This window comes from Spodoptera frugiperda, chromosome 25, assembly GCF_023101765.2.
Source record: "Spodoptera frugiperda isolate SF20-4 chromosome 25, AGI-APGP_CSIRO_Sfru_2.0, whole genome shotgun sequence".
Classification (NCBI taxonomy): domain Eukaryota; kingdom Metazoa; phylum Arthropoda; class Insecta; order Lepidoptera; family Noctuidae; genus Spodoptera; species Spodoptera frugiperda.
In genome coordinates, this window is record NC_064236.1 from 588,350 (window position 1) to 614,787 (window position 26,438).

At 34.0% G+C, this 26,438-nt stretch overlaps 1 protein-coding gene and 1 long non-coding RNA gene across 26 annotated transcripts in view; both read right to left on the reverse strand.

The window, feature by feature from the left end:
* LOC118263888 (coiled-coil domain-containing protein AGAP005037) overlaps positions 1 to 26,438 on the reverse strand; it is a 355,131-nt gene that overhangs the window by 132,321 nt on the left and 196,372 nt on the right. For 23 of the 24 annotated variants that reach the window (XR_004782630.2, XM_035576117.2, XM_035576160.2 and 20 more), the window contains 3 exons: positions 12,013 to 12,158; positions 11,481 to 11,585; positions 9,255 to 9,423 (listed from right to left, as the gene is read on the reverse strand). Coding sequence is in view for 23 of the 24 variants with exons in the window: in XM_035576117.2 (XP_035432010.1) it covers positions 9,255 to 9,423; positions 11,481 to 11,585; positions 12,013 to 12,158 (420 nt within the window). In the remaining variant the exon portion in view is untranslated. The remainder of the gene's footprint in view (positions 1 to 9,254; positions 9,424 to 11,480; positions 11,586 to 12,012; positions 12,159 to 26,438) is intronic. The other variant, XM_035576144.2, reaches the window with a different exon arrangement.
* On the reverse strand, positions 13,241 to 26,212 carry LOC118264010 (uncharacterized). Of its 2 annotated transcripts, XR_004782638.2 has the most exons (4): positions 25,371 to 26,212; positions 24,858 to 25,042; positions 18,570 to 18,745; positions 13,241 to 18,302 (listed from the first exon to the last, which is right to left on the reverse strand). It is a non-coding gene; the product is annotated as an uncharacterized LOC118264010 (long non-coding RNA). The 2 variants fall into 2 exon arrangements; XR_004782637.2 differs by having other exon boundaries at positions 24,858 to 26,212.

The following is a 26,438-nucleotide window of genomic DNA, read 5'->3' on the forward strand; positions in this document are numbered from 1 at the left end:
TAGAGTCGATAGATAGTGTCTATGAATTATCATACTTAGGTACATTAGGATCAGCTTATCTAAAGTGCTTAGATACAATAGTATTAGATTGTAGATCCAGCAATGAGAACCAATTAATTCGATGAATTATAGAAGTGTATCTCGCACATGAATTGATATCTCAAATTATGATCAGTCACCGACAGACATGTAGCAACGAACACCTTACCTCTAAACCTCATGTTATACGCATAACACAAGGGAATTTGTACATCGGGAAAGTGGTATGTTTTTAAGGTAATTTGTAAGACCAAACCGTAATTTTTCCTGTATGTGTAGTACTCGTAGGTCTATCGATGTTCAAAGTCTATGTAAAGCTCAGAATATCAATAACAAGTTTAGTTAAAAATATAACAACATCCCGTTGATGATCCGTTATTTATAACCTGTAAGTTAACCCAGTTACTTCGTTAGGCGTGACCTTCAGCTTCAGCTTCATCAGGTTAAAACTCGATATCAAATGTCGATGGTCACTTCTAAACTAAACTGACAACGTTTTGAAAGGAAATCCTACGAGTATATAGAAGTGTCAGACACCACAGAGGTGACTTGAATCTCCACACGATTGGCAGGTGGATTGGAGATCATGGTCCAAAAGGTTTATCTGAAGGCGCCGCAGCCATTGTTTATTGACAACAGTGTTAGATTAAAGGGTCCCTCGGTATTAACTTAGTAAGTTCTACCATTCATGTCTCTGCATTGTTTTCACATACATATTATATGTAAAAAATTTACTGATTGGAAAAATGTATCAGAGAAATAATAAACATATATTTTTTAATAAAGTAACAAATGGAGTTTCTTACCCGTTCTTCTCCATTCGACACACAGACTGATGTATGTACTATTATTTATTTCTTTATTGGTTAACGTTTCCAAAGTACCTAAGTATTTATAGTTTAATTGGAATAAATTATTTAACTTTGACTTTGAGTGGGAGGAGTAAAGTGAATAGTAGAATATGTCCTATTACTGCATAATGGAACAACATGACTAATTAGTTGTTAGCTCCTTAGAATCGTTGCATAGAAAACGCTTGTTAAAAGTTTATAATGCTTTGTCTGTCTCAGTTGCCTTGACATTATTCATTACAGTAACAGCTATAAGACAAGATGCAACTTGTGCTAATTAAAATATCTTCGTTATGCAGTATTTTCAACGTTGTTTTACGGTACCTGCGCGAAAGACAATTCGAAAAATAATGTCATTTTCTGAGATTTAGATAATCTTAGGAAAATCGATAAGGTAAAGAAAAAGTTATATTAAGAAAAAGTTAACTTCGCATCACTTTCGAGGTAAAATTCGCGATTATGAAACAATTTAAATGGTCCAAAAGAGCCTTCTTTTTTGATATAAATAATGTTGACTTTGACTTAGAACGAGAAACGAACCATGTATATTGTATACAGACAAAATGAAAGGTTGTTTATTCAACGTTATATTTACTTTGTTAGCTTTGGAAACTTTAGCTAAAATATTAACAAAATTAAGGCAAGTTTGTTTTTCCTTCAAACGAGTCCGAGTGGCCCACTGAGAGCGCGCTGCACATATTTTTGCCATTCCATTAAAATCTTGCCAACTTTCCCGTTTCAGCTGCCGTTTGTCAAAGGTGCATTATATTTACTAATTAATTACAGACGGCGACGTTAATATTTTGTTTATTCACTTTAAAGCCATTTGGTCAACTAAAGGTCAAAACTAGTTTTGTGAAAATGGAACAAAAAAATTGGCAATTTTCTAGATTTTCATGTGCTCTCTCCGATTTCTTTGTTGAAGTTTGTCCGTATAGAGCGCGCCCCTTTAGTGACTTCCCTGATCATGCTTGCTAGATACACGTCTTTCGTAAATATCCTAACATCCATCCTTTCAAGTTTCAATACCTATCAACAAGATGGCTTCTGCCAGAGGCTTTGATCGCGTTCTCGTGGGATAAAAAAAGTACCGTATGTGTTATTCCAAATCATAATTTACCCTTATTCCAAACTTAATCCTGTCCCTTCAGCCGTTTTCACGTGATTGAGTAACACACAAACATTAAAAACTTTAATATTAGTAATTTTTTTAAGGGGGAAACATCATCTAATTTCTTTTCTCGCCAGGGCGAGGCGAGAGGGAGTGTCAGACTCTTGATTTTTGAGCCCCGATAAACCCGCAAGGTAGTCCGCAGCTCCGGATTAGGCATCAGCCTTACTGGATCCGATCTGTGGTGGTATGATGGCTCTTTGAGGCGCGCGCGGTACGCGACGCGCTGCCCATACGGGTCTAGCCTTGGTCGGGTGGCGAGCAAGGCTAGACCCGTATTATACCTAATATTAGTAAGATACAAATTTTCCATATACCGGAAAACATTACAAAACATAACTACCAGAGTCATTAGGATAATCATTTTCATATAACATTTCAATGGAATACCAAATCTAAAATAAACATATATTTTAAAAAGTAATTTAAAAAATAATGAAATGTTTATTTGCTCTGATACATTTCGATTACCGATCGCTTGATTACGGCGCAAACTAATTTCGCTCGATTTCCAAATAATTCCAAATATTATGTAACGTAACTAAAATTAAGCCCTGAGGCGTAGGTATATAGCGCGTTTGACACCCTTCCCGCGGCTATCGTTCTAAACAAGGAAAGCGTGGGAGAGCCATGCTGCACGAATGGGCCGGCTCGACCGGAGTGATACCACGGACTCACCGAAAATTGACGTGAAACAACGCTTGCGTTATGTTTTGTTGTGTGAGTGAGGTTACCGGACGCCCAATTCCCCCTTCCCAATTCCCCAACTACCCTTAAAATCCTAACTCCCAAAAGGCTGGCAACGCACTTGTAACGCCTCTGGTGTTTCCGTAAAAAAAATGAAGCGTCCTCATATAACCTTGAACCTTTCAAACTGCAATATCCATTTGATGTTACCTTACTGTGAAGTAAATACGAAACTTAATGAAGTTTCTTTGATAAATCAGATCTCAGGATTTGATATCCAAAACGTAGATGAGCTAAATGCAAAATGCGAAACTGTAATATAAATCGCTTTACACAAAGACATTGCAGATTTTAATGAATCATCTAGGAAATCCTTTGATTCCAAAGGCACTGCTTCAGCCTTATTTCAAACACGAAGAACAGAGATATAGTATTACTAAAAACTATTTAAATATGATCTTTGAATGTTGAGAAAAGCAAGAGGATTTTTCTTATTCTCATTGTCATTAGATCGGCTTTCCAAGAAAAATAAGAAGGTAGTTTCAAAGGAAAATAGAAAAATATGGATTAAGTATACCTGATTGCTTCAATTGCCTCTATTCATTGAGTTAGAAATAATGATGTAATCGTGCGCTTTGTGGGGTTTTCTTTTTAACTGGGAAACTAAGTACTTGTACAATAGCTTGTTACATAATTATGGATTTAAATATGCTTGGGAAATATAATCATAAGTTTCAATTTCAATCATTGACGACTGTTTTGATGACCGCCCATCATCATCACATCGCCTCTTCTAACATAGAGAAAAAATGAGCGTTAATCACCACCTTTGCTCAAGGGTGACTCCAAACTTTTTAAAGCATGTTCAGATTTCTCTCTATATTTTTCTGTCTGTAGTGTCTAAATAAACTTAGTACATAATTTGTTATGAACATAACAAGGAATCAATATCTCCTACTTACGTATAAATAACTCCTACCGAGTAAAATACATCGAGTAAACAATACCGACGAAAGATAATTATAATCCTTTTGTCTTGGTAAAAAAATATTTCAGGTTAAGCCGCTATTGAGACGATAAAAAAGGCAGCACCATGGCAACGGGAGAATTTCCCTTGGAGGAAACTTGATAACAATAAAAATCATAATTATTTAGGGAGGTGTATCGGCATTGAAGCCGCCAGTACACAGGCTACTTCAAAAAAATATCTAATGGGTATTAACTACTCAAGCACGCTTTTGAGACGTAGGTATATTTTTTGATCAGCTTCTTCAAAACACCTACGTTGTTTTGTTAAAGAGGCAATTCTTTTTTATTTTTTAGTACCTGTCTCATAGACTCGATTACTTGGTATTGATTTTAAGATAAGTACAAGGTGCGAGTAAATATCAAGCTCTCATCTTATTTCAACCGACAATTAGAGAGGTTTTATTTACTTGTAACTGGTACCTACTTCATTTATTATTGGTACCTTATGGTCACCACAGTCGTTAACCATATTGGTATCTGGAAAATTGCTCCATCGATTCAGGCGTGGAAACCTCCCTGAAAATGATGGCGTTATCAAAGGGTGGGTCCCTACCCACCCTTATTCGGAACTCTCCCTTGGGCAACATACGAAACGCAATAACATTGCGTTATTGCTCCCCATACTCGGATTTTCATTTATGTCGTGAGTGCGTTTACAAACATACAACATCCATCTGCGTACAGAACAACTCTCTGTGTCATGTGTTCGAGGACGAATATGTTTGTTTGCACTGACGACGGCAAATAGTAAACAGAAATGTTTCAAAGTTCCAATTTAACAATTTATTTGGAAATTCTAGGTATTGCACAATACCTCTAGGTATTCGATAGGATTTGGGAAATTCACAGAACTACAAAGATATTGCAGAAATTATTATTGGACATTTTGTATTAGACAAATTGGAAATTGGTGGCGTGGTGGCCCGCAGGTTTAAGACTTAGAAGGATTTTCCGAGTTATACTTTCTAACATTACTAAGACACCACTGATAAACCATCTTGAGGAAACCTGGGTTTATAATTTCTAATTATAAGTTAGAAATCGCCAACCCGCATTGAGCAAGCATAGTGATTAATGCTCAAACCTTCTCTGTGTGAGAAGAGGCTTTGGTTAGCAGTAGCCACTTAAGAGGCTGTGGATGTGGATATTCAAGGCGCTTCACGGTGGACGTCATTATACAAGGAAGAGACCTCACGACGCGACGGTGACTGCCATGTCCAGAGGTAAGGTCGTCGTGACGTTGTCTCTCTGGACATCGCTCATGACTTAACCTTCCTGCCCTAAGAGCTGCATCTTATCGGTACTCCTATATCATCGAGTGCCTACCTATCTCCGCAAGTATCATCGATCGATCTTTCGTCAGGACGGGCGTAAAATACTAACTACTAAATTAAGCCCAAGGAAACTAACGGGGCAAGCTAAAATAAAACCATTTCAAAATTAATGTAATCCGACTTACATCTTTGTTGTTCTGAGACTGCAAGTTTGGCATTATATACCTATCTAGTAACGTCTTATGAAGCCTTTGATCTATAAAGTTATTTGAGTTTGAATTTAGAGCACGACCATCGCACTAAGTAGGCAATCATTAAATACTATCTCAGAAAAACGTCATAACTTCAGTATATAAGTACTTGTAAGTAGTAAGCAAGCAATGCAGAAAAGAAATCATAAATGTAAAGTAAGGCAGTCACTAGTGTTATTAAATAAAATACAGTCGCTAACATGTTGAGTTTCTTCCACTACACTACACTTTAACATCGACTTTCCCCCCTATTACCTGCCGGCGGAGAGCACTCATAAATTGTAATCATTCATGCGTCATCCCACTTCAATTTATTTTACCCTTCAATGTTGTTCAATCATGAAATAGACCCATCATACTACCTGAATAGCTTCATTAAATTAATCAATTGCATATCTATAGGAGGCTTGCAATTTGCAAAGGATTCGATCGATTACTCAAAGGACTAGCCTTAATGAACTGAGAACTGACTAACGTTATGTACATAGTTAGATACTATTAGGTACTAAGCCACACCAAATGTTTTATAGGAAATATTGGTCTGAACTTTGTTCAATAATTTTTAAATGTATTCAACTAAAGTAGGTAACAGGTAAGCTCTTTGAAGGTTCGAATACTTAATGCGCTGGTGAACAATATTATGCAACAATGGCTTAACACGCCCCTCCATTCTAGATGTACTTTAAAACTATATCAATCGGAGAGTCGAAGCAAGATGGCTTATTATCATGAATCATTCGTATGATAGCAATAAGATACTAGGCTACAACCCTTCAAACAACAAATGTTTACAATGCTACAAAGTAGGTAAGTACCTCATATTTTAAAGTATTGTTTTTTAGTTTATTGTATTATGTACTTCATAAATAGCTAAACTACGAAACCAATAACGCGTATTTAGTACATACATACAATTACAAGTACCCGCATGAAATTCCATTGAAATAATATTTCAGTTATGGTTTAATTAAGATTAAACGAGAAGTGTATAATGAATGTCGTCCGCGAGTTGACGCGGTCCAGCGGCCCACGTATTTACTGAAAATGTAATTTGTATCCTTTGCAATACTCGCGTAGGTACTTATGTACTACCTATTTGTACTGTACTACCTATTTGTGCTGTGAATTTCATCGTGTAATAGTTACAATATTTTGGACAAGCACTTACCTAATGGGTTGCTGTCAATACTTTAAAACGAAGCTGCGGTGAAAACAGCGGCATTTTCATGCTCGAACAAGTACAGTAGGTAAATACAGAAAACAGGGGCCAATTCACTCGTATATCGAATATTTTCGATCGCAAAGAAAATGTTTTATTTTCGGTAAAAGTTCAATGAAATCATTTGATTGCGAAAACGATTTATTAGCAGTTCTCGTTAAGTTTATTTTTTAATATCGTCAACGGAATAAATCCTCTTATACGTGGAGGCTTCAGTCAAAGGAAGATCTAATGGCCGAAGCCTTTACAACAAAAATAATGTAATAATTTGTATTGATTATCATATGGCACCAAATTAACATAGCCCGGGCCGGTTCACTATATGAAAATATATTTATTTTTTTATTTAGAAGACAATCAGGTTGTATAGATATTGGATAAGGTTTATGATATTGGTTTTATTAGTCCCTAAAAGCTATAGGTAAAGTCAAACGTAACTTTTTCAAAACGTGTGTTAGCTTCGAGTTTGTGGTAAACAATGGTCCAGAATACAAAGCCAAAACTAAAATAGGTACAATTCAGTTAGCAGAATATTTTATTTTATTTTATTCCTGGATATTGTTTAACTTATTCAACAATACACAGGAATAAAATTCTAAAGCATTTTGTCAAATAAATGCCAACAGAAATACATTCTATAGTTGAACTGTGACAACTGTGTATGATTTTAAATATAAATCTATATTCCAGTAGATATTTTATTTTATTTTTTAATATTACTTTGTTAGAATAATTTTACACAATTAATCAGTCAGTTTTGAGGTACGTCGATAATACCTATTGTAGTCATTTATTTAAAATATTTTTTTTAATAGGATCTTGCCGTACCTTACATAGGCTCATTATTAAAAATCAACGTATAGAGACAAATACTTTTGAAATTTAATTAAACTTTTTACTGAGATATACAGTTTTGCATAACCATGCCATTAAAATTAATTGATAGTCAACAAATCGCGTTTGTAAATACGAAATCGATTGAATATGTTACACACAAAGCGACCACAAAGGGGTACTTGTGTGGTTTGATGTACTACAGTTAAATTAGGTCCATATTTCATAAAATTTAGATGAAATTAGTATATTTGTAATTTGATTTGCAATCAATAGAAGACATGAATATGTATTCTCTGATTTTGTACTATTCCTGCAATATATGCAACCTCGGTAAATATTAGTACTAACATTAAAATCTCGATATTTTGTCATTTAATTAATAACTTATTTGGGTTAGTATAGGTTTAATTTGTCCACCCCAATAGATATAATTACTTTTTGTTAATTTGACCACAGATAATGTTAACGTGGGCAGTTAACCGACAAATGTACAACATTTAAACTAAATTAAAATGAAATACAAATTTTCGCAGATAAAACTGAAATCTAATAAACAGGTGGCAGGTTTGTGGGAAGAATTATTCGTAAATATTTACTCATAATATGAAATCGAAATAGAATCACTAGTCACAGTGTCCGTGGGTAATTAGTGCGAGGATACGGAAAAGTCGACTTCCTGAGGCCTTGCGTCCACGTGTAAGATGGGATACCAAGGTGTTTATAGTACCTGGCAAGGTCACAGGAAGCATCGCCACTGGTTTTATTACATAAGCCGGTTAACGAGCAGACGGATCACCTAATGGTAAACAATCGCCGCTGCCCGTGTAGGTACACCCGAAACATCAGTGGCGTTACAAATGCATTGTCGGCCCTTTGGGGGTTAGGAATTTAAGTGTTGTAGGGGAATCAGGAAGATTGTAAAAGGGGGTAATTGGGCCTGCAGCAACGGCACTCAAAAAACAAAGAAACAAAACAAAGTACTTATACAAGTATGCTGTATGTACGTATCAACACGACTCTAATTCGAAAAATTGTACCTTTGATAAAGTTAGTGTAGCAGTACACAATAAAAAGATAACAATAGCACTGAGAAAATCAGGGAATAACAACTGAGAAAAGCTGCGAGACAGTACTTGTAAATATATAACACGGTAACACGTGTAAGGACACAGTGCACGGGATAAAAGAAAATGTACCAAAAAGAATATTTAAGTAATACGACAGTCACATAAAATTGTTTTCTGCTGCAGCAAAGGATTTTTGTTGGAATGGATTTTAGTTCCAGCTTTCAATAGTGATGACTTGATTGGATTACGTCTTTTGTGTCCCGAACTTTAGTTGTCCGGAACACGGCAGCAGTCCGTAGCCGAGCAATATTCTAACGGAGCACCGAAATACGTTATTTTACGAACCATTTTGTACCTACGAAAGAGTTGTTTGTTGTTGCAGGGAATATTGTCGATTTTAATTAGTGTTCTAGAATTATTGTACCATATTTTAGAAGCATACAGGTTGGAACTACTTACTATAAATTAGTTGAAAGTTGTTTGGCATATTTGCTAGTTCGTTTGACCACATCAAATATGTAATAACATGTGTTGTGCAGGTGCTTATGTTTTAAAATGAAGGTCACTCTTTGTTTATTGAAACCTACCGTTGGTACCTTTATCGATTTCTTCTTATTCTTACAGACGCTTCAGGAACAGCAAGATATAATCCGTCAGTCAGCCAATAACTCAAGTCTAGATACTAGTCACTACACATATACATATACCTAAGTCAGGAGAAGAAACAGTACTCCTTTTTAATGTATAATTAATATCATTTGTACCTTTGATAAGTCACATAATTTAAAGAGATATGATAATTATATTATACTATTTTTAATGTACGTACCCAACGGTCTCTCCAGGGTTTTGCTCGGTGTGCGAACAACGGGGAGGGAAGACCTCTGCTTACCACCCCTACGGAACCCAGTCGAAGCTGTTTCAACTTCGGACATGATGCCGGGGTCATCGTCGAAGAGCAGGTTGTTGGTGGGCGGCGGGTACCGAGCAATCGGTGGCTGCAACAAAAACTATACTACAGGCTCTATAAAACACGAAAATGCTATCTTTACCCCACCCTCATGTTAGTTACAACTTGACACCATAAAAATATCAAAGGCTGATTAGCAAAGCTGTTATCTGCGTCCATCAAGAGCAATCGTAATCCAAATAATTAGGAGCCATTTGTCGATTGAATGACATACTCTTAAGTGTATGTAAGCTAGCTTCAGTGAGACTTTCTACTAGAACATAGTTGAACAACTGTGTTGAGACATTTCATTAGCACTAATGTGCCCAAAAGACATTCAACATAGTAACATATATATGTAATGCATGTAGCACTGTTGATCTTATACAGTTAGTCATATGATAAACCCACAAAGAGTATAGTCAAAGGTCGAGATTTTCTTTTTTAAAGAATTCTTAAATATCACGAATGCGAGTTCCTCGAGTGTAGCTTGCAAGTGAGTATTTGTATAATACATAGCGAGCTAGCACATAAAGGATGTGTCTCCCTGAGCTGGATATAAACTTGCTTTGGCTTGCAAAAGGATTTATGACGAAGTTATTCGATGCATGAACTTTATAAAAAGAAGAAAATATAAGTGTAATGAAAATGTTAGTTTTCACAGATATATCTCATCTAGTCTCACTTACAGCGACCACAAACAGGTCTTAGGTCACATATTTTATGTATATTTAGCAAAAAAACATACGAAGCTTTGAAAAGAAAACTTTATAGCTATGAGGACTGTTGACTGAAAAAACTGAAAGTTTAATTTTTTGTGGGACTTAAATGAACATGGAATATTATTAAGTGGGATGCAACATTCAAGTATTGCATGAAACCTACCAACTAAATTAGTGCTTGAAAATCTGATATCTTTGAACAAACCTACGCTTGCGTTGGAGAAACGATCCTTCAATTTAAACTTTCAACTTCTGAGGTTTCGTATAAATTCCTTTCAATATGATAAATGCAAAGAAAGAAACCACACAGGTACTAGGAGAGTATAGACTAATACAGGCTACACACCTTCCGATTTAACTATACAGTTTTATGTGTACAGTCGGACTGCACATACAATTAATCGTTCTCTGTGTGCTCCGAACAGCGTCACTGTAGGCGCAGGATAAAACATTTATAGAATTTACATGAATCATACGGGCTGGTACTGAAAATCAGCGTCGCGGACTCGAGCCTTCGTGCCCGGGCCTCGGCATTAAGCTGAGCTTTGTGAGTGTATTTTGCGCTGCCACGCACCTCTCATTTAATTTTATTGTGTAACTGTATTCTCGGCCAGTAGTGTGTCGTGGCGTAATAAACGGATTTTCTTTCTTCTTTCTATTGAAATGTGTGTAGAGCATATATGTAGTTGCACAGTTAAATCGTAAGGTGTGTAGGCTGTTATGTGTGTAGCGTGCATAAATATACTTAAATCAATAATTCAAAAGTATTCAAAACTTGGTAGACTCAAAGGTGAAAATGTTCCCGATACCAGGCACAGGATCAATGAGAACCGCGACCGCGGGGTGCGATCTACAGAACTTTGAGAATGCTGCCTCGGATCAAGTTACAGGGAGCTACGCGCACAACAATAAGATACTTGTCTTAAACTATTCCCTGGTTTTGATCATGTTATCAGAACGCAATGTGTGCTATGTTATGTTTATTAATGTATAGTTTAATTATAAACCTTTCCTACCATCAATGTTTATTGCACACATTTGGAATAATGATTTCGAGTCGATTTTGTTGAAATTAAATTAAGAAGTAACTTTGACGTAATCATTACAAAAAATACGGTTATTGAAGAAGCAAAAATGAATAATGTTAATAGCACAACTTAATATAATGTTAAAGACAGATGCAATGGAGTGGCAAGCGAGGAAGAATCAACAGGCAGTGAAGATTAACAAAGTAAAACGAACAAGCACACCGAGAATGTCTGCGTGAAATACTTCTGTTAGAAACTTCATCTTGCTTCCAAATGAAGATTACTGTTCTGTTGTTATTTATATGAATGTTATTAGTGATAACAACACCGATATTGTGATAATTCACAAATAATACCTTCTTATTCATTCTGAGGTCTACGATTCTGCCTGTGTGATCACGAAGCTTGTTGATCGTAGCATATTCTGGTGGATTCATCGGCAGACGTGGTGACTGGGTGGGCTAATACAAAAAGAAATGTGAAAGAAAAAAGCAGGACATACTATCTCACCTACTTCTAATTGAATATTGCAACTAAGGTAAAACTATAAGATTTTCTAATGTTGTTGTTCTTATGTCATGAAAGTTAAACAAACAGGCAAATTGTACGATTTTTGTTTTTAAGATTAACAAAACAAATCTAAAAAGATACTTAATAGTTGTTTAAAAGAACTAATTACTAATGTATGGTAATTTAACTGTCCTGTATCAGATTAGTCATTCGAAACGGGACCTCTGGCTCCGTCGTCTCTCACAGTAACGAAACTCTAAGAACATTATCGACCCATGAAACTGATCTGATCCATTGCTTTATTTAACTTCAACGCATCTCTTGTCTGACACCTAGACCAAAATCTGAAATTAATACTGTGTGTTCCAGTGAACTGACCTGCATTTCGATGGTGACATGGTCTTGTGGGTTGTGTGGATACAAGAGCAGCTGGTTGCCAGCGAGGGTGTGACGCCGAGGGTCGTCCCGTCGCGAACTTCGTCCACGAGACGGGATCCGACTGGCTTCACCGTCCGAAAGGCCTCCTAGAAGAACAATAGCTGTAAGACTCCAAACAATCAACGTAGAAGGTTTCCTCGTATGTAGAAGAAAATGTAACTTAACACAGAATCTACGTATACACAGGTAAGTGACAAGTGGCTTTAGGATTAGAATAAAGGTACGGTACTGAAACATAACACTATAATCTATTGGTTGAAGATCTAGCTTAGGTAACTAAAAGAGAAATCGATAGATATGTAAATTGTAAATATTTCCGTATGGGCAGAGGTTTAATGAATGGAAGATATAATTAAGGAAGAAGGGGTGGTACTGGTAGAATAAATAATTGAAACCACAGTCTAGGATCCGTGTTAGGCTTTGTTTGTTGATGCTCCATAAACGTCACAATACTGTTTGAAAAGTTTCAAACATCGTCACGTGTTCCCCGCTTCCATGTTAGTTCTCTGTTACTTCACTTATTGTATTGTAGCTAAAACATATACATATTACATATATTAGTATTGAAACATATGTTTAGAGTAAGCAATGCAAGTAAAAGCGAGTTTATTTAAAAATAGCTAAGCTCTCAAAGCCAAACCTCCTTTTTATCGAGTCTTGGTTGCAACGCTTTGTATTTTTACATATTCCTTGGTTAAATTTTTGTTATGAAATTTATAAAATTCCTGGATTGGAGTATTTCTCTCAATAAATACTTTCACTTTGACTTTCTTTGTATGATCCATTAATTCTTGATCCTTGTCCAGAAAATATGTACAACCATGTAATGTCTTTGTCATGTTTTTGAAATCCTTAGTGTGATGTAACTGATCTGTTCTTTAGATTATGATTTCTTAGATTATTTATTATTATTTCCTTGATCTTAATCAATTTACGACTGTTTTTGTCGTTATCTTTATTTATTCATGTATTTTGTGCTTGTTAAATAATAGGGATGATGACGGGGTATGACAATAAATTAGTCCGTCAGTTAGGTAATGAAAAAAATATTAGACACATATTTTTTTTATTAAGTCATATAAGACAATACTAAGATAAAACGAATCAAAGTTTAAGAGCAAGTACGTCATTTCTACGTACGTAGCAACGTACCTAGAAGTGACGTCAATCGATATTTCAAAACGATATATCTTTAAAAGTATTTGTTTCCGTAAGACAATAAAAAATACGTGTCTAATGTTTTGAAATAATCAATAAGACGGACAGTAAAGTAATAGTTAGTCATCAACCCTATTAATTATTATTGTGTTAGTAGGGGTAATAAAACGACATTATTGACACTTAGAAAGTTTATTGTCTAAAGAGATCAGATATTTATACATTTAATTACGTATACATGATAATATATTTTTTCTAATTCTAAAACCATCGTCGGTAAAATTGTTTGCACATAACAATGAAATATCAATTTACAACATACATTCGTTTTTGTTTTTTGCTAGTACAAGAAAAACAGTTTCACATTCAATTTATTCTTCAACACATTAACTTGGAATTTAATATTAATTAAATCCAGTTAAAACGAACTATGTATGTTCATGTCTACTGGTATCAATTAATGTGTTGAGCAATTTTATCGACGATTATTTAACTACATGATTAAAACATTTCATTAAGCTCTGGAATATTTACTAGGTCTACCAAGTACAAGTTGAACTAAAGTCCAAGGTTGTATTCCTGTGCCATATTTTTGATTCGAGCGTCAAAAATATTCTGTGTTAGGTAACCGAGTTACACTTATGGTCATGTTTTTAAACCATCAGCTTGCACTTTAATAAAACTTGTATTCCTTATTATAATGAACATTGAACATCGATTTATTGAACATCAATTTATTGAACATCAATTGAGTATTTGAATATCTACTTGAACATTTTTACTTACACTAAATTGATAGAATTTCAAAATTCAGTTTTTTTACTCCCGACTGGAAAATATATATTATGTATACATATGTGTCCTGAACATTTAGATAGAATATCGTTTTAAATATTTGCTTCTAGACAATTAGAATAAGTCTTTAGCAACGATTTGAGGACACGAAGGTATTTGAAGAGTATCAGTATTTTTCAGGGTTGATCAACTGGAATATTGAAAAAGTACGGGGGCTTTGATATTTTATGATGGAAGTCCAGCCATGGCTGAGTTCTGATATCTGGTTGCTCACGAGCTCATAGACGAACGGGTAATGGAATTTTAGGTAATTTGGTTTGTAGATAATGAAGGGGAGGAAAAGTAAATTCAGATTATATTGTGATGGTTTCTGAAGTAGAGCTATGTCTGTCTGAATTATGTATTGTTGATGTTCTACATAGACAGTCAGTAAACCTTTTGTTGTCATTAGTTTTAAGAGGGGGTCATTATGAAATTAGTGACTTAGTATAGGGACGTGGATATATACAAGTCATAGAAATACCTAGTAAAGTCGGGTTATTTTTTTCACATATACATTACACATAACTACAATTTTATAATGTGGTTATTTAACCGTACATATGTATATTTCTACAAGCTGGATCGTGCCAATAAAATTGAAGCTAAAGATGATTAAAATTCGATGAATTTATGTAATGCGTTACTGATTTGATCAGACACAAACGCACCTTACTCATCCAACAAACATACAAAATATAATATATATTAATATATTATATGTATATAAAATATTTGACTACATCATGTGTGTCCATTAGTACGACATCACATGCAGTTATTTATAAATAGAAGATCCTTTTGATGACGATCCGAACTTTGTTCCAATTTGTCACGTCCTACAAATACATTATAGAAGAATATATATCATTATTAAACAGGTTTATTGGCAAAATATTAACAAACTCACATTGAACTGTATTACTAATATCATCAAAGATAAATTAGATCTTATACCGTTTCAATGAACAAAAAAACCATTTAGAAAATTCTATAATGAGTTATTGTTTTTATGTTTAAAGATTCATTTAAACCAGGGAGGTTGTGAATATTTTACCAATATATACAATACATAGCAAAGAGTTTCTATAAAAAGAGAAAGATATAGCATACATACCCAAAACTTGTTACCTTGTATCAGTTACTTAGTTTTGACATCACAATACATTTTATGTCTATTCGACGACAATCCGAACTTGATTCCTATTTGTCGTGTACTCAAAAATAGACTACATTACAAACATTCCGTATATCATTTAAAAAATATATGTATTTATATAATATTAGTAGAAAAATATTACAATATATATTTGTTTTTATTTACATTTGTCGAATAACTGTCCATTTTATGTGAACTTTGTTGTTTATTAAACAAAACATTGAAATAGACTGGAATCTCAAACTTTGTACAATAACATAATACAGGAAGATTTTTTACTACACTTAAAAAATTTGTCTAATATGTATCTTTAGCGAAAATCATTGAATGCGTGTCCTACTTGCAGTATCGTTTAATATAAAAATATTGAGCTATCACATCACACAATTGATGTTACTGTCAGCTCTTAAACTGTAAAAAATGTGTGTTCATCGATGTCCTCTTAACCCCTTAACGTAGTTCACACTCGCCCCCCAAAGGAGGTAAGAGTGGATTTTCGTACAAAAATATAGCCATTAATCCATCCACTTTCGACCCCTAGTTCAATAAGTTTTGGTACAGTCACGCACAAACTATTAAATACAAAACTTAGGATCATGTTTTTAACCGACTTCAAAAACAGGTTCAGTTTGACCAGTACATATGAATGTTTGTCCGTAATTACCTCGCGATTGGCTGACTCGATTTTGAGGTGGTTTTCAGGGTTTGTTTAACTAAGGAGCAAGTTTTAGTATATTAACCAACTTCTTAGGAGATTGAAAACAGTATTTTTAAATGTATTTAATAGAACATATTTGCTTTTCTTAGATTATTATAGAAACATGTTTTCAGTTTGTCGGTATGCATAGGTATGTGAGCACCGAGGCATATTGATTGAAAGTATTTTATGTATAAAAGCAGTCTCCACGAATCCACTTTAGGGGTCGTAAGAAACTAAAACTTGGCTAAAAGGAAAACTCCACTCTCGGCCCCCAAGGCCCAAGGCCAAGGGCCCACAAGAGAACACCATAATTAGGGGCCCAGCGCCAGACGATAGTAACCACTTTTTCATTACAAAAATCAAAGAAAATTTTAAATTTGAAAATGATGTAATGTGTGACAGGTCTTTTTTTAAATTGGAGTAAGTGAATGATAAAAATCTTCCAGTACAACACGTCTTCATCAAGTTTACACATTTAATAAGATTTCAGAAGTATATTCTTAAAACAGATAATTGTGTAATTTTATCAACAACTTTTATTGAATAATATTTACATCATTCATTCATTAATAAAAAGAAGAATTATTTACTAAACAAATGGTTAATAAAAATTTATAAAATATATGTGTCTTTTCAAACTTCTATACACAAACCCCTGTCGCTTAGTATTGTCTAAAACTTTCAGAATACTATATTCGACATCATTACAATTATTCAATGTCTATCTTACGACAGTCCGAACTAGGTTCTTGTATGTCGTATACTTTGAAATAGACTACATAACAAACATCCCACAAAATCATGGAATATATAGATATTTGTAAATGTAATATATACGGTATATAATGTGAATAAATATATATAATTATTACTACGTAATTACATATGTAAATCTTTATAAAATATATAGTTTACTCAACTCTATCACACATCTCTGCAAGTCTAGTTTACGACAGTCTGAACTTGGTTCCCATCTGTCGTGAGCTTTAAAATAGACTTCTTATCCAACGGTCTACTTAAAACCACAAAAAATAAGTATATAGGTATTTGTATACTTGTATAGGTATTTGTATATGTATTTTTTTTTCAATAATTATTAAATTAAATATTTATTCATAAACTCACTTCTAATAGTTAAAACGTCTGTTTGTCAAAAACTCAAACATTGTTTTGTGTTTTTGTTACGAAATAATATAAAGAGTTAGGTGACCAGAATATGTAATATAAATATTAGATAAAATATTAGTAGTCTATGTATGTTACAGTATAAGAGATATAAAATTCACAAACACACCTTTACCAATAATACCCAAATGTCTGATCAAATGATGAATGATTGCTACAAAATGGTAACGGTAGAGCAGCGGTTCTCAATTAGGTAGTGGTCTGCGAAACCCTGGTATTTTTCTTAACATACCGCTCTGAATGTTTATATATTTGCAAAATAAATTGAACTAGCTTCGGACAATGGCTTCGCCCTCCTTCTAGTGAGATAAAAAGTGTCCTACATATTATACCAGACCATAATCTACCCCTGTTCCAAATTTAATCTCGATTTCTTTAAATACCTTCGGCAATTCTGACGTGAAGAAGTAACAAACAAAAATACACAAATTCGCACTTTTAATACTAGTAGGATGAAATGTTTTATATTTATATACATACATAATATATTTTTTTATAAAATATTTCTTTTCAATCCTAGTAGCTAAATAACATTTAAGGTTTAGGTTATTAGATTTATCTTACTAATATTATAAATGCGAAAGTTTGTGTGTATTTTTGTTACTGAAACACATCAAAACCGCTGAAGGAAATGGGATAATATTTAGTAAAGGGGTAGATTATAGACTAGAATAACATATAGACTATTTTTATCCCACAGGAACGCAGGCCAAGCAGCAGGCCGAACCTATTCAATATCTTATTCATAATTTACGATTTATGGGTCACAAAACTAAAATAATGTTAAATTATAACTTCACAGGCTAATACATTTATTACTACTGCTTATTACAGCAACAGTTTTTAAACGTGTTGGTTTTTTTTTTAATTCTCATGCATAATAATATGTATAATAACTTGTGAGCATGATGGAAAATATACGAAATTATGAGCATTATAAGCAAGATGGTTAATAGCCACCGAAATGTCTGAATACTTACTCTAATAAAAAACTCTTATTGAAAATACCCTTTATCCTTATGTTCTATATCCAGTCCATTCACTGGTCCATCCGTGTATCGATTGCAGTCAGCTTGTATTTGGTCTTAGCCCATAAACACCTGGTCGTGGTCCAACTCAATTGTACGGTCGTCTCTCGCTCGATGGGTGCCCCCCTCATATCGCAAGCACAGGTGTTGTCACGGGGATGCCGGTCTGTCGACAACGAATTGACGCCGAACGGTGAGACTGTGTTAGTGGGTGAGGCCGGGTGGCTCTAATGAGCTATGCCTTTAAATGCTTATTTACTGAGAGTACAGATAACATATTATGTTTTCTATTTAAGCGTTTAAAACCATTTTATACCAAAACAGTATTCTAACCTAAAAGTACACAAAATAAGGGTTTAAACTCATTAGAGGTTCCGCGGCCAGAAGGTTACATTAGTATTTATACAAATATATAATTTGTGTTGACAATTACCTACGTGCATCTACGTACACCCTAGATGTGGTGCGTTACGAAGGCGGCCTGTACTAAATTGGCTTGCATATGTTCCCTTTCTCTTGCAGTGGCCATTTTATTCTCAACTGGTTTTTGCACCGTGCAGGCATACCTAAACCCCCGTGCCTGTCTGTGAGTATTCGCGTTTAAAAAAGCTAAAACACAAAAGAGACGTTAAAAATATTCCAAACAGAATTAAAAAAAAAAAACGAAAAATAAATTATTTAACATAACATAACTACATAATAATTAATTTTTGTCAGTGACATTAAAAATATATCGAATCTACAGTTAGATTTATCAATCTAATTGTTCTTAAAAATATATTAGATTGTATAAAAAATAACTGCGTTATTAAATAAAATATTGTTAGTAAAGTATATTATACCAATATCAGTCATTCTCTATAAGAGTGCCTAAACTAATACAGTAAATTAAAGTACCCCCTACTACACGGGACTCATAAGACAACTAGTAAAAGTAGACCATTTACATTATTATGCCGATTATGTGCAACACTGCTTACTTCTTTGGAAATTCACAGACTGGTAAGTAAATTATAAAACAAATCAAAAATATTTCTTCATTAAATAAAATGTACTAAGATGTACATATAATACGATACAAAGCCATAATTGCGTTATAATAAAATCTAACTTTGCATGTCGTCTACCCACCTCAAAACACCGCAATTATCTTTTATTTTGCTAAGTAAAGGTATGGACCTTTGAGTATGGAGTCTTGTTAGAATACGACAATATTATATGATTAATGTTTATCTTATCATACAGATATATATATATGCCTTCATAGTAAACGATCAAATCTTGCTTGAAATTCTCCTCTAAGCTGAGATAAGGCGATACAGTTTCACAATTTCTTTGGAAACAACGGCTCTATTAGAGATTCAGTATACATACAAACACTATGTACATGTTTTCTTCATGTATATAGTATATTATCATCATCCCATGCAGGTCAACAGTTAACGTAGTGAGTAATACTTAGTGAGCACAAGCTTATGCCCGACTGTGGGACAGTTACGTGCGAGTCATTCGGTCCACATCATGCATGGTTGTGTCCACTGGTGGGCAGTTGACATCCTCTATATATAGTGTCTGCCATAACCATTGCTCCAAGCAGAAGATTTAGAGATTCCATTTTAAAATTGTAGGTTTATCACAGAAATCTGTTGCTCGATCTCTATCAAATGTTTCATAGGGAAGAGTAGGTGTGGTGATAGTCTCATACTCTGCTGTCTACATACGGCCCACGTTTGTATTTATTTACGCTATTCGCGGTATTCGGATTTCCAACACTCCAATAACAACTGTTCATTCATATTGTGTCCTAAAACCTGTCTCCTTTTAAGCTATGCACGCTCAGCTCAACATCTATACAAAATTGTCATAATTTACTACGTTTTCGCATAATCTGCATTAGAATCTTTCAAATTCATTATATCCGAATCAATTACTAGTAATATAATGTATTAAAATGACCCAAAAGTATTGAGTAATAAATATACTGTTCATAATAATTGAACGTGTTATATCAGATTTCAATAATGCTTAATTCTCAAATTTTGGTCCGAATATCAATTTGGTTCTATTATTTCCGTATTCAGAATACAATTTAGTGATTCAATTATATTTTCGATGTTTAATAGGATTACAGTAATTGCTTTAGGCTTTGCTTACATCCTACATTAACGGAACGTAGTCACGTGCGGTATGCCTAGATAATTATGGCTGCAGTACGCAGCTCGCTCCCGGATTCATTGATACACGCATACCGAATGCCATCGTTGTATCGGAACTGGACTAATATATGCACTTACGCATTTATTTTCTTTTGTGAAAAAGTTCTCGCCCACGGCGTCTTTTAAAAATTGTATTGAGTAGAATTGAGTGGGAGGTATTCGAGCATATAAGAGCCGTAGCACATTCACTTGGATATAATGTTGCTGGAACTATAATATAGAGGCTTATATCCAACAGAGTGCTTTACGTTGGAAACTTTGAATTATTCGGAGTATAGATCTCTAACCCGGCCGTTAGGCTTCCGATAAACAACAATCGCTGCTCTTACGCCAGACCGAATTCTAGATATTTATAACGCATAGCAAGCCTACACTATCGCCGTCAAAAGGATATAGGACGTAGGAAGTAACCTATTGTAACTAACCTAACCCTATACCTATCGACGGTTAAAACGAAATAGGGTATAAGCGACAAAAAATGAAATGTTCAGGAGAGCCGTTTATAATCATCGGTCGTCAAAGAAATACTAGGAAAATGTTTTTTTTTTTTGCTAGGGTATAAACACCAAAAATATCATCGTAGAGCCATGAGAGTAAGCGCATTTGAAACAGCGGAAAATTTTGCGTAGGATAGCATAATAATCTCATTTTTGAACAAAATGTCGCTTATTCCCTATTTCCTTTTAACCGTCGCTATGGTAGTTCTTCATTGAATACCTACCTAGTAAGTTTTATATTCGTAAAACTCAAATTTACAAAACCTATCTTTGTTTTCGCGACGAATTACTAAGTATCTGTAGCATAATTATTAATTGAAATGTCTTCCGCGTTTATATTTTATTTGACTAGTTCCAACTAAATAAATAATTATACCGTATTTTTTTACCATGCAAATATATAGTATTATATCGTTATAGTGTACTACTACGCAACGTTAAAAAGGTATGCGCGCATAGGCCCGCAAGGCCCACAACGTACGCTTCGCACGCACCGCACACTACGGGTTTTAGTTTGTACTGTATAGAAACTCATACAATTGCGTCCACTGATGCGCATCGTACGGATCGCATTATCAGCAATACCTAAATACAATGCGTAGGGTGCGTGCGATGCGTACGATATGGGCCTGTGGACGCTTACCTAAATTCGCCTATCGTTTTTGACGCAACGTGGACAGTTGGCCGAAGACGTGATCAAAACCTAAACCATTATAAATAAGTCACCATTCTAAACTAGAACTATTAAGTTTCAAAATTCAAAAAGCCAACTCCGTATAATCTAGTTCTCACCACAAGGCATGCTTTAGTTCGCGATCCGCACCCAAGTGTAGTTTGTGAAGGAAGTTTCAAACTTGCATGCAACTTTCAATAATGTATCAGAAATCAGAACCAACGCTACATAGGAATTGTCCTTTAGTTTGTTACCGTGTACAATTATTGGAAGCAAGACTTTACTATTCCAAGTTTTGTGATGTCCATATACATATGTGATGGATTATTGTATATTTTTGGTTAGATATTTTGTTTCGTAAATTGTTTGGATCGATAAATTTTAATAGTGAAAGTTTGACTTAAAATTCAAATATTAAATGTTCACGAAACTTTTTGTATAGCAACAGTTAGTACCTCGGTAGCAAAGAAATCATTCGTAACAATATTTTGGGTCGCCGATAATGTGGTACCCGCGAGTTATTTTGCAGTATAAAATAATATATTTTTTTCAACACAATTTCTTAATTGTGTTGGTATATTTTGAAACTTCTTTGTCCAACTACACTTAGGTACGGATCACAAATTAAACTATGCCTTGTGGTAAAAGCTAGATAATACCGAGTAAGATTATAATTGAGACTAGCGGGAACTGTCGATTCCTTTCGTGATTGTAGAATATTGTTTTTAAAATAATAGAAAATGTTCATCCTGTCCTGTCTAACGAACAGTTTTAATAACCTGTCTCAGTATAATTACTAACTAACTAACCACTCATAGTTACTTCGAGATAAAATGTTAACATAGGTAAGCGCCATGACAAGTTCTTTTAAAATACAGCAAATAGAGGCAAATCTACTCTCAGATAAATAGGTTAATGGAATTTATTTCCAATGGAAGGTAACAGTTAATAATTTCTATCTATACAATCTATACTTTTAATATATTAAACTGAAAAGTTAATTTGTTAGTTTGAATGCAAATCTCTGGAACTACTTATCTGAATTGTATAATTATTTTTGTGTCAGATAGTCCATTTATCAAGGAAGGTATAAACTATAAAATATTACGATACGATCAATAGGAGCCGAGTAGAACGGATAAAACCGCGCTGAAGTAGCTAGTGTTAAATATAAATGGAAAAATGGCGAAGCGAGATAAACATCATATTATACTGTATAAAAATATTAAGCCAATGTCCCTTACTAATGAATAAAATGACATTAATTAATGAGGTATACGGGGCTTCTTTCTTTTCGACTTCTTTCGGCTATTGAACTGTTTATACTTTATCAATTGACAATTTCTAAGAAATGAAAAGTCGCAATCAGAATCCGAAGCCGTATATATATTATCCTGTAATTATTTAATGTATTTGTACAGGCATCAACATCAACGGCCCGAGACACCACGACCATACATAATATGACAGGTTTGTTATATAATATATAATATTCAAACATGGCAGGCAGCAGGTAGTTTTAGTTCGTAGATTAAAAGGTTTATCAGAGAGCTGGCTGTTACACTCAGCCTCTGGTAAATAGTCAAATGTTACTACTAGAGCTAGGGGTAGTAATAAACTCCTATTCCGCCATCACTGAAACAGCAGATCATTTCGAAATTCTGCTTATAAACTCAAAGGGTGAGATATTATACCTACTAGGAAATTCAGCCTAACATAGTCACAAGGAGATCCGATGTTGTGTTGGTAGAATTCCTTTAATAGAAACATATTTACATAGAAGGCTTGCAGTCGGAGAATAATCAAATATTTGCATCAAAAGGTATATTCTGAGATGTGTAAACAGGCCTAGCTTTCATACTACTCTCCTCTAGGACATCTATGGCTAGTATTCACTATTTATATAGTCATCATTACTAACTGAGGGTAACTAAAATACTTTCAGATGTAATGTTCTATTTTTATGAACAGTTACATCATGTTACTTGAGTGTGTAACTTGTATCCAACGTACAAAATAACATTTTGGTTGTAATGTAACAGCGCTGTCCATACGGCCGCAGTCTTACTTGTAGATAAATAAAATTTCTAGTTCGTATGATAATATTTTGGACATCTACATATAATTGCAATAAATAAATACAATTTTGTATGACCTAAGTGGCATACGCGAAGATTCTCGACGTAGATCCGTGGGCCGCGGTCAGTGACAATGACTAGTAGCCTACATACTTAAATTAAACGTTAGTAAAAGCAAAGAAAACATTCTAACAATATAAGAAACACCATTGCGTAATATTCTCGTGGAGGTGGGTAGAGGTGTATATCTTTCACCAGCTGCGTTATGAGTCCAAAGCAATAAGGAGCGGGCCTAAGTCAGTAGGTAAAAGGCACAATATATTACCTACCAAATTTAAACCAAACATAATGAATGCAAAAGTAATAACAACTTTTCACATGTGACATGAAATTGTAACTTTTACCTATTTATCGAACAAATTACACAAATCATGTGAAATAGAAACAAGCCGTAACACAAGAGGTACAATAATAAATTCATTATCGAAAATAGGACAATGGAGAACCTTCCCTTTTTTTAATTCTCTCCCTCTCAATAATCTCGCATGAGTCCCAATCGCGCGAGATTTAAATTCCCTAATTGTGTACTTTTAGATCTTTGCGCACAAACATTTAAGCACATAAATGTCTTAATGGTGAAGTTAAAATTGGGCTTACGTCTAGTTGCGGATGGAAAAGCGCTGATGATAATGATCCTGTCTTATCACATTTAATAGCTCATTGACCATATAATGTCATACTACCTATAATCCGCGCTTTAAAAACTAGTCTTCTATGTAGCTGTTTGATAGATACAAAAATTTTATAGATTCGCAGGGAGTTTTAATAGTTTTATTTATACTACCTGCTGCATATTTCTTGCTGTATTTGTAAATAACTCGAAAACTATATTATTGAAATAAACGCTACACTTCTTTACGCTGCTTAAACAGCCAAGGGACCTGCTAAAATAAATGCGCAAATTCAAAGTCTAACGAACAGTAATAAAGTTACTTTTATCATAATTCAGTAAGATTGTGTTACGAGCGTGTTATTGTATATCATAGCATTCGCATCCATTATTGTTTAAGAATTATCCTAACATAAATAATTATAGCCTTTGCCAATATAATTAAACTACTTAATAAAACATGATAACTGAGATTAGAGAATGACGATTATGTTTTGACAAAATCCAACTGTAAAATTCGCACGCAATCTGCACTTATTGGCATAAGTCGCTGAGATGAAACAAAGCAAAATACTTTGGAAACTTACAGTTGCAGTGAGAGTTAAAGGTTAACACAGAGGTGTTGTCATTATCTGCTGTTTGGGTTTCCTGTTCCTTCGTTTCGCCGCAAAAACAATGCTTCAGTGCGGCCCACAGGTTAGCCATCTCTTGCTTTCTTATTTACTTATATACGGAGAATATAAGAGCTACTGCAGCAGTAGCTGGTTTTGTTCTACAACAAATAATTTTATTAACACCCGAATAAAACTGTCTATGAATTAATTAAGAACGGAACAAATATTTCGATCACCGCCCGCTCTGAGGCGGCACACATTAATTATTGTCACTTGTTGCCACACTACGAACTTTACAACTTGAAAAATAATAACTTCCGAATTATTACCGGAATTATATTTGGCTTTGTTCACTAATATGATTTGATTAAATTTAAAAAAAAAACTTATTTACTGCATTTTAAAACACATTTGCGTATATAGAAAGTTTATTTTGTTCAAGACAATAATTTTCGGCTCAAAAAGTTTAACACAACTTTAATTTACCTTAAAAGAAAAACTTTTAAAACTTTTTTAACTTAAGAATTTTTGAAAGATAACTGTTATCGAACTTGTGGCCGACGTGTTACACGGTTTCCCTATTAGTGAGGACTGCGCGACATTTGCGGGTCAAGACTAGGATATGACTAAAAGCTATCACGCATATTTAACAGTTCCGACTCGACGGGCTCAAATCTTAGCTGATTGCGACTGCAACTGAATGGATTTTAACATACTTTCTTCTGAAAAATGTGTAATAAGGACTTTTTTAAATATTTACATCATTATTTTGATATATTAATGCGAATTAATTATTATTTTTAAATGTTTGTTGTAAAGAGTGTTCAAGGGTAGCCCGGGACGGCACTGCGCATGCTCTGATAGATATATGAATAAACACCATGAAGCGTGGTGATAAACAGTAGCGCGCGGCTTTGTTTATGTTAGTTTAATTCCTAGCATTTTTTAACTATTTTATTCGATTTCTACACATTTTTTTATGGAATACAGTATAAAAAACATTTATATTGATTTTTTTCTGTATTATACCTAATTTTAGATGATTTAATGATCACTAATAATTACCTGATACATATTCTTAATAATACCCCCGTAATAAATATTTTATTTAAAAAAGTACCCTGTAAAATTTTGAAAACGCAAAATACGGTTTAAAGCTGAATTGTGAAACAATCCTTTTTGCAACGGAATAAAGTTGCAATTGGACTGGTCTTGAATTAGTATATTTGCCGGTGTAAAAGTAAGTCTTATTGTGAACCAAAATATTACACGCGCCGTCCTTTAGGATAAACCTGTCAAGGTTAAAGTATTAAAATGAATATATAATATAGGTATACTTTTGAAGAAAATTTAAAAATTAACGTTTATTACATTGTGAACTGTCCTTGCTTACACTTACAAGTTACGAATCACCATATTTGTTAATATAATATTTTTTTATTTGTTAATAAATAACAAATATGGCCGAATTTTGACGAATGAGTCCCCCCCCCCCTTTTCCGTGATCGATTCGATTTTCGACGACTTATGAAAATAGTTACAATTTAGTATAAC